Raw genomic sequence first — 10000 nt, forward strand, 5'->3', positions numbered from 1 at the left:
TGTGTGTGTGTGTTTGTGTGTGTGTGTTTGTAGTGTGTGTTTGTGTGTGTGTGTTTGTAGTGTGTGTTTGTGTGTGTGTGTGTGTGTGTGTGTGTGTGTGTGTGTGTGTGTGTGTGTGTGTGTGTGTGTGTGTTTGTAGAGTGTGTGTGTGTGTGTGTGTGTGTGTATGTGTGTGTTTGTAGAGTGTGTGCGCGTGTGTGTGTGTGTGTGCGTGTGCGTGTGCGTGCGCGTGCGCGTGCGTGTGCGTGTGCGTGTGTGTGTGTCTGCTTGACAGTGTACCTGCAAACTCCTCCTCTTTTTAAAAGTGAAAAAAATCAGGGTCTCGTCTTTAACAACCACTGAATCCTTCCCCTTGTTTGTGTGTGTGTTTGTGTGTGTGTGTGTGTGTGTGTGTGTGTGTGCTGAATCCTTCACCTTGTGTTTCATTCCAAATCAGGTCTGTATTTCACCTCTTCCTGAGAAAAGCAGTTAAACACGCAGATGAATAAAACTCACACAGCTTGTTTACAAAACGCCTTGATGCGTACATCAGGTTTATTCTAAATCTCCTAACGAAGTATCAAAGCGCGAAGAGCCGTTGCTTCATCATGTCCGTGCTGTACCTCTCCTGTGTGTGTGTGTGCGTGTGTGTGTGTGTGTGTGTGTGTGTGTGTGTGTGTGTGTGTGTGTGTGTGTGTGTGTGTGTGTGTGGTGAAGTGTACTGACTTGCAATATCATGTAATGCACAGCCACACTCTGTCTGTGTCCAGTCTAGTGCAAGTCAGTCTAAACAGCCCTTTTACGTATAGACAAGCCTGAGGCACCTACACACACACACACACACACACACACACACACACACACACACACACACACACAGCCCCTTCACCTGTGGACACGCCTGAGACACCTTCACACTTGGACAAGGTGTTCAGCCACTGAGGAGAAGTGGTTGCCCATCTATGGCTTTTTGATGACATGTTATGAAGTATATACACACACACACACACACACACACACACACACATACACACACACACACACACACACACACACACACACACACACACACACACACACACACACACACTCTCTCTCTCCCTTGTTTCTGGGTGTCTAAGCAAAAGGCTCTGTGAGAGCTAGAAGGAAGCAATAGAGTTTATTTCGCTCTCTGGTAGTGTGTGTGTATAGTCCAGAGTCCGTTTGAAGAGGTGTTTGTATGTGTGTGTGTGTGTGTGTGTGTGTGTGTGTGTGTGTGTGTGTGTGTGTGTGTGTGTGTGTGTGTGTGTTAGTGTTGCACGGTGCACCGATACTACAAAAGTCTCGCAATACCCTGAAATTAAAAATGTCACGATGCCTAATTTTATTAGTATCAATACTTTTGAGAATGACCGTGTTCTTTTGAAGTAACATGCTTGTGCACAAGGCATGCTTCTAGCGCCTCCTCCCCTAACCTGTGGCTGTGCGTCTTCTCTCCTCACACACACACACGTAAGCGCAGCTGTCGTGCTATAAACAGCGAGACATGGCTGCTAGTTCAAGTGATGCTATGGTAAAACATAATAATAGGCTAATATCAAGTTGACTTGCTCACTTGCATCTCTCAAGTTTGTGTTGCTAACCTTCCTAGGCTGTGGGATTTTGGTCATTTAGGCCTACTATTTGGGTTCAATGGAATCCTTGCTAACTATTTCTCTAGCTCGGGTCACGGTTGACAATAGTGCTAAAATCATTAATGAACATTGCAAGACACTTATCTCTTCTATGATCCCAGAAAGATTTTCTTCGATTTGTACATTTTTTGAACATTTATTTTATCTAACGACATACAAAACATAATTAATTGCATCCACATATGCGCTATGTGCAACTTTTATTCACTAGACTAAAACCGTGAGACAAGGTCAATTACTCTCAAGTATCTCTTAAAGTGACAATTACACCTACTCATCACCAATATGCACGCAATTAGACCTACTCATCACCAATGTGCACGCAATTACACCTACTCATCACCAATATGCACGCAATTAGACCTACTCATCACCAATATGCACGCAATTACACCTACTCATCACCAATGTGCACGCAATTACACCTACTCATCACCAATGTGCACTCAATTAGACCTACTCATCACCAATGTGCACTCAATTAGACCTACACACCACATTAAAGATATGCCTAAGTGTAATAGTTTAAGAATAGTTATACTTTTAGAATAGTTTTCAAATTGCTAAATATATTTACTAGTAATTATGCAGAATATATGAAATATGACATAAGCCATCATTTTCCATGTGTGTTTGTGTGGAGAGAGTCAAGCAGAATCTGGGATGGCCACTGGTGTGAACGATCACACTACAGTATATTCAATATTACTGATGATGTCAAGGTGGTGGGGCCCCCAAATCAAATACATTTTTTAAAAAGTATCGAAGAAGTATCAAAATCGCAGTTCTTGACTTGGTATCGGTATCAAAACATTAATTTTGGTATCGTGACAAGTGTGAGAGTGAGAGTGTTACACAGTTTTATTGATGCTGTGAGATTTGGAGGTGCCATGTTACGAGCTGTATCTGGATGTGTGTGTGACTTTCTTTTTTTTATGATATGGAATTGTTCTTTTTCTCTTGAGCCTATAGTGACGTGTGTGTGTGTGTGTGCGTGTGTGTGTGTGCGCGTGTGTGTGTGTGTGTGTATGTGTGTGTGTTTGCCGAGGGAGCACCAGTGTGCCAGTCTCCATCACACAGCTGCTAAATTATTCTGTGTCAGACTGCAGGACAGGTTCTATCAGAAGTGTGTGTGTGTGTGTGGAGCATGACATATCCTCCTGACAGCCTCCCCCAGCTTAGAAGAAACACACTTCCTGCATACACACTTCCCACACACACACACACACACACACACACACACACACACACACACACACACTCACACACACACACATACAAACATACACACACTCACATTCTAATAGAACCTGTCCTGCAGTCAAGTCAAGAAACATTTAGCTTCTCGGCCTCTGTAAATACACACAGTATATCAGTTCAGCACAATACATTTTTTCTGCCTCTCTCTGTTATAGAAACACACACACAAACACACACACACACACAATCACATACGCTAACACTCACTCACACACATTCAGACACAATCTCATTCACCCACAAAGACAGAGAGAGAGACACACACACACACACACACACACACACACACACACTTAATCAATTACATGCCTTCATACTCAAACTCACTCAGACACAAACACTTACACACACGTTGCAGGTGTGTGTGTGTGTGTGTGTGTGTGTTAGGCCATTAGGGGGCTCTCCAGCCTCACAAATGCAGCTTGTTTCTGTGTGTGTCTCAAGAACACATCTGAACTAAAGATGATTTTCTTCCTCCCTCTCTCTCTCCCTTCCTCCCTCTCTCTCTCCTTTCCTCCCTCTCTCTCCCTTCCTCCCTCTCTCTCTCCCTTCCTCCCTCTCTCTCTCCCTTCTCCTCTCTCTCTCCCTTCTCCTCTCTCTCTGTTTCCTCTTCCTAATCTTTCCCTTCCTCTTTTCACCCTCTTTTTTATAACTTCTGTCTATATGTCCTTCACTCTATCTCTCTCACACACACACACACTCTCTTGCTGTCTTTCTCTCTCTCTCTCTCTCTCTCTCTCCATCTCTGTCTTTCTCTCTCTCTCTCTCTCCATCTCTGTCTTCTCTCTCTCTCTCTATCTCTGTCTTCTCTCTCTCTCTCTCCAGAAAAGGTCACGGATCGCCTACAGTGATGAGGTTCGCACAGAGCTGCTGGGGGAGGATGCTGCTTCCTCAGAGAGTCAGGTAGGGTGCTAATCAGGCTAGGGGCTCCTCAGGGAGGGAGGGTGTGTGTCTGTTGGGTGTGTGTGTGTGGGTGTGTGTGTGTGGGGGGGTTAGGGGGCAGGGAAGCCAGGGGCCAGCAGCATGCCCCCCCCCCCCCCCCCCTCCTCGACCCCCCCCCCCCTTTCTAGGAGCCATATTGGTGGCATTGGCACCAAGTCAAGCGGAAGCAACACTGTTTAATGCAAAGCTGCCCTGCTCTCAATGAGCCTAGGGGTCTGTATGGAGCGCCAGGCCTCTACCACACACACACACACACACACACACACACCACACCACAGCTGGTACTCAGATGCTTAGCTTGCCTCCTGAAGGTGCTCGTTTACAAAAAGAGAGTAAAGAAAGAAAAAAAGCCAAATCAATCTGGTGTGTCTCTTTGCTGCTTCTGGAGTCTGCGCTGGGCTGAGACTTCCTTTCCTCTGTATTACCTGTCAGAGCTTTATTACGGGGAAGAAAGCACGCCGCTTTCTAATGACTTCAAACTGCTGAAGTTGTGACAATCCCGCACTGGCACGCATCCTTTGTGAGCGCAGGAGAGTGGAGTCTTAGAGTCGACTCAAGCGGGTTACGACACTCGTATTTAATAGCTGAAAAAAAAACACACACCCTGCACGATTCGGTCTCACTCGTTTAGCAGCGCTGGCATTAGATTTTATAACAATAGTCCAAGTATGAAAGAAAAGAATTCATGGATACAAAAATTTAATCACATTTTTGAATGTTTTATTTTTTTTAAAATGTTTTTTTTTTTTTTAAGTAGAATATTGACAATGTTGATAAAATAAATTTGTAAAATAACAGTTGTGTTAGAATGTGATCGCAATCTATTGTTCATTTTAGAAGTCTGGAAAAGACCATTTATCCAGTTGAAAAAAATGTTACAAATTTTTGGTAATTGTTAGACAATTGCTTTAAGTGATTTGATTATTTTCAGACAGTTGCATCGAATAAATGTAAAATGAGCAACATTGCTTTCATATTAATAAGTCAATAACTGAAAATGAAGGATTAATGTTCAATATAGGACAAAAATACATTAAAAAAATTTATACAAACAACTACGCATACATTTTTTGTTGAAACATAAAAATATTTTCTTCAGTGTGTTTAAAATGGTTAAGGTATAATGAAAGCAGTTCTGACAAAAAGGTTGAACGTAATCTGCATTTCATGTTTTTATTTTGTTTTTTATATTTCATTTATTTACATTTCTCCTCCTCGCCTCGGGAAAACAATGCATGACAATATGCCTGAAAGAAATCATTGGAGTGCGTAGAACACAAAAGGATTATTGAGAAATACAATTTATTTTCTCTTCCTCCAAAATTACATCACTGCAAACTTTTTTTATTTTATTATTATTTTCTGACACCCCAGACTGTGGTGCTGTTTAATGGAGTGTAATAAGTGTGAGCATCCTATGACTGATATTGGCAGCATGAAAGAGGGCTCTGTTTGTGAGGAGGCTTCAGAAAGCACATTCATTCATTCATTGCTATCAAACACACAGGGAGAAACACAACAAAACTATGCCACCTACTTTTAGCGCCCCGTCCCTCTGAATCAGCCCTGACACTCTGCATCAAGATAAAGCACTCACCGGCAGCAAACAATAACAACCTTAAAACGACGATTTCTAAACACTCGAGACGGGCTGTCTTAACTTTCAAGCTCACAGCTGTTACACACACACGCGCGCACACACACACACACACACTCGGTAGCAGGTCCCCACCTTGTATTTTATTGTGCTTGTATTTCATTATGCTGTATACTTAATGTAGCTGCCACTCGTCACACAATTACACTGACACACAGACAGAAGAGTATATGTTTGTTTGTTTATCTGTGTGTGTGTATATGTATATATATATATATATATATATATATATATATATATATATATATATATATAAACAAACATATAATCACAAGCCCACATATATATACACACCCACACACACACACACTTGCCCCTGGGTTTCCTGATGGGCTATATTAGGTGATGAGATCATAATCAACTGCAAAGTGAAGAAAAGAAAGTTGCTCCATTTTCTTTATTTTTCTTTATTTTATTTTTTTGATTGCTTCCTTATTTCCATTTCAATGCTGACCTGTGGCCCGGCGCATCTTACAGACATATGTACGGCAGTCTGAGATGCGTAATTGATATGCATATTTGCTCCAAACGAGCGCACCTCGCGTCGGCTCCCTGCGTCTGGAGGAGACGGGGTGCACTCGCTGCCAAACCTGTCACATCCACCACGCTCCCGTCAAGCTGTCGTCAAACAAAGACCACACAAATATATAAATATATAAATACCGCTCTTTCAAATTTATATACATTTATATAATTTTCCTTTTCTCTGTAGAGCGGCTGATTGTGGGCCCTAATTATTCAGAAGCCAATGACTTCTTTTCACTTTAATCTGCGGTAATTGTGAATGAGAGTGGCAGAGCTGCAGATTAACTCATTTTAAATGCATTTTTAAGATACTCGCACAAAAGAATTAAACAGCCTCCCAGTTCTCTGCTTTTTTTTAACTGCTGGAATTAGATTAAAGGATCATATTTCATCTCGGGGAGTAACTTCTGCTTTTCAACTTCATGTCTGTTTTTTGCGTGTGTGCGTGTGTGTGTGTGTTTGTGTCCTTTTTCCCTCGTCGTTGTCCTCTGTTATTCTGCTTCATAGGTGGAGAGGAAGACTGGTTCAGCGGTGACACTCGCTTATTTTATTATTTTATTTTTACCTATCTGTTTTTATTCCTTTTTTTAATATTTATTATTTCTTTATTTATTTCAGTACAATGGCGCTCTGCTCTCAATCCCCCACAATGCCAGTGTTTGCGAGGTCCACACGAGCCTCCGCAGGGTGCTGCGCTGAGATGCTAACCTTAAGCACAAGGACATATTGAAAGTGGAGGCTCCGTCTCTGGGTAGAAGGCAGCGTTTGCCGTTGAAAACATCCCGCAGACCAAAGAGGTGCCGGGGGGCGAGTGCGGTCTCGCCAGGAACCCACCCCAACCTCGACAGATGAAAAGGGAAAGAAAGGAAACAAAATGCGGAAAAGGAAAGAGCCGCTCGGATGCGCCGCTTGTTCAGGTCTATAATTATCAGCAGCGCTGGAGTTATGGAGTTTTAACAATGCAGGCTTCTCTGGGACTCACATCAGATGGAGAAAAGTCTGTAACAAGCTTAGTCTTTAAGTAACTAATTGTGACTAAAATGGAAACAAAATGTTAAATATAATTTTGAGTTTAAATATCTCAAAGTAGAATTTAAATAATTAACATATAGACGTAGCCCTTTCACACACACACACACACACACACACACACACACACATACTTAATTTGCGCACACACACGTCTCCCTGCCCAGGTGCAGTATTTTCCTTATTTCCATGTTGGAAACTTTGAGAGATAACAGGAGACTGTGGCTTGCTGGGAGTGAAGTACTCCCAACTTCAGTCTGTTTTAATCGGCGTGACACCAGCGATAGAGGTGGGGGGGGGGGGTAGTCAGAGATAGACAGGAGGGTGGGGGGTGGGGGGTGGGGGGTGGCGGTCAATTTAATTCCCCGCGATCTGAGCGAGGTCGGGATCATTTCATATGGCCCTGGCCAGCCCGATCATTACGAGTCACAAATCTGTTCGTTACATGGTAAGGATTTCGTGCGAAGTAAATAGGCGAGCGTGGTAAGTTGTGAAAATGGTGTGTTGGCCTTGCGATAATGGCCAAAGGACGGTTTAATGGAGTTGGGCATCTATTCGTTATCAGCATGCGGACAGAGACAGAGTTGGCGCTATCGCCTGCTTTTTTAATAATGTGCTAGTCTGCCATTGCACATCCCCCCCCCCCCGCCCAGCCCGCTCTCCTCCCTCACCCCCCCTCCCCAGAACAATACATCCACACACACACACACACACACACACACACACACATGCAAGCGCACACACACACTTTTGCCACACACATACTTGTGAGCGCACACACTTTTTTTCGCAGGCGTACACTCTGCGGAATAGTTTCGATTTCAGTCACAGCTGCATGCTTGGCCACCGGAGATTGTGCCGGTTGGAGCCGGCGTGAGCCAGATTTTACTGGCAACAAAGGAAGCACATTACCACTTGTATCGAATTCCATATTGAATAAAAAAAAAAAATCTTTGTTTGAAAAACCGGCTGATTATCATAACAGAAAACTTGCAGCAGTGCAGTTTTTCAATCCTGGCTGGCATTAAAAAAACAGAAGGCAGGCGTCCGCTTGCTCGCGCGCACTCAGCGGCATAATTACACGAATTTCACAATATTCCGCGTTTACGGCTTCTCCTCCTCCTCCTCCTCCACCCGACGAAAAAGCCAAGGCAGGCGCAAACGCAGGTGCCAAAGAGAATGCTCTTCTAAACGTACTCAAGACTATAGCGAAGAGAAGAGAAGAGTCGAGCAACACAGAGGAAGAGAGACACAGACAACGTAGGAAAGCAGCGTTGTGAGAAGCGAATCGCGCGCTGTGTGCGTTGAGCGCGAGTGCTAAGCCGGCAGTGCAGGGCGGGGACAGGGCCGCGGAGCGTCCGCGCAGCACAAACGAGATGGAACAAGTTTTGTGTGCCGGTCACTGAGCCGGGGGAGGCGACCTGGGGTAGGCCAGGCTCTGGTGTGTGTGTATGTATGTGTGTGTGTGTGGTGTGTGTGTGTGTGTGTGTGTGTGTGTGTAGGCCGGGCTCGGGAGGTCCGGCTCGACCCAAAAGAGCCGCGCCTCTCATGTTGTTTTAAACTCCGCACCCCCCGATAATGCTGCCAACTCAGGGGCGCTGACCCCGCAAAATAAAAGCCGCATGCCGGGCACCACCGGCCCGCGCGTCCCCTCCGAGAGGGCGTGTGTGTGTGTGTGTGTGTGTGTGTGTGTGTGTGTGTGTGTGTGTGTGTGTGTCTGTGTGTGAGGGCATGAGGACACAGGATGGGACGGGGGGAGCTTAGCGCTTTGTGTCAAAAGCTGTTTTGATTCTGGAGACTCGGGATGGTCACAGGAGATGTGTGTGTGTGTGTGTGTGTGTGTGTGTGTGTGTGTGTGTGTGTGTGTGTGTGTGTGTGTGGCAGAGTGACGGGCAGAAATACCAAATATGTTGCCAAGTGCAGAGACTCACTCACTTTTTAGTTTAGTTTTTTTTTTACTACTTTTTCTATAATTCTTAAAAAAAGCATTATTTGACATTTTTTTCTTTTATATATTTACTTTCCCCTAGATTTATTTTTTCGAAATGAGTTCAAATGAATGTAAGTAAAATGTATTTTTTTTATTTTCCTTTAAACTAAAAACAATAACAACAACAAAAACAATAAGGATAATAAAATAGTAGGATAAAAAAAAAAAGATATCATCAAATATTAAATGGAGGTGCAATAATAGTTGAATACCAAAATGTGTAATTGAAATAGAATTTAAACATTTCTCCCCGTATACATATAGATAGATCTTATAAATACACATATATTATTTATTATATAAATGTATATTATATATTATGAATGCAAAATCATAAATAATTTAAGATAATTTGAATTGTATCTTTTATTTTTATTTTATCTAATATTTTCACTTTTTTTCTATTTCCAAATTTTTTTCTCATATTAAACAATTTTAAAGATTCTTTTCGATATTTTTATTCATTGTTTTTCTTTTTCATCTTGTTTTTCCTTGTTTTATTTCTCAGCTTATTTGGCCAAGGATTTAGCAGCCATTGAGCTGTGCACTCATGTGATTTCTGTGTGTACGCGCGGGCATTGTGTGTGTGTGTGTGTGTGTGTGTGTGTGTGTGTGTGTGTGTGTGTGTGTGTGTGTGTGTGTGTGTGTGTGTGTGTTGTATTCATCACTGCGTCTTTTGAGCGTTGAGCAAACATCTCTCATCTCCTCCTCGACCTGCTTGCCGCTGGCTTGTTGAGTGTGTGTGTGTGTGTGTGTGTATGTGTGTGTGTGAGAGAGAGAGAGAAACACCTGCCCTGCTCTCCTCCTCCTGATTCATGGGAGTTTTCTTGAGACGGGCATCCCAGGACCTCCTTACATCCCCCTTCCTTTCGTCTCCACGGTGATACAGTAAAGAAGAGAGGAGAGGAGGAGAGGAGAAGAGGGGAGAGAGGAGAGGAGGAGAGG

The 10000-nt window shown here is 43.3% G+C and overlaps 1 protein-coding gene across 2 annotated transcripts in view; it reads left to right on the forward strand.

Moving 5' to 3' along the window:
• vti1a (vesicle transport through interaction with t-SNAREs 1A) overlaps positions 1 to 10000 on the forward strand; it is an 80884-nt gene that overhangs the window by 48355 nt on the left and 22529 nt on the right. For both annotated transcript variants that reach the window (XM_042078310.1, XM_042078309.1), the window contains exon 4: positions 3738 to 3815. In XM_042078310.1, coding sequence (XP_041934244.1) covers positions 3738 to 3815 — 78 coding nt within the window. The remainder of the gene's footprint in view (positions 1 to 3737; positions 3816 to 10000) is intronic.

This window comes from Alosa sapidissima, chromosome 22 (assembly GCF_018492685.1).
Source record: "Alosa sapidissima isolate fAloSap1 chromosome 22, fAloSap1.pri, whole genome shotgun sequence".
Lineage (NCBI taxonomy): Eukaryota > Metazoa > Chordata > Actinopteri > Clupeiformes > Clupeidae > Alosa > Alosa sapidissima.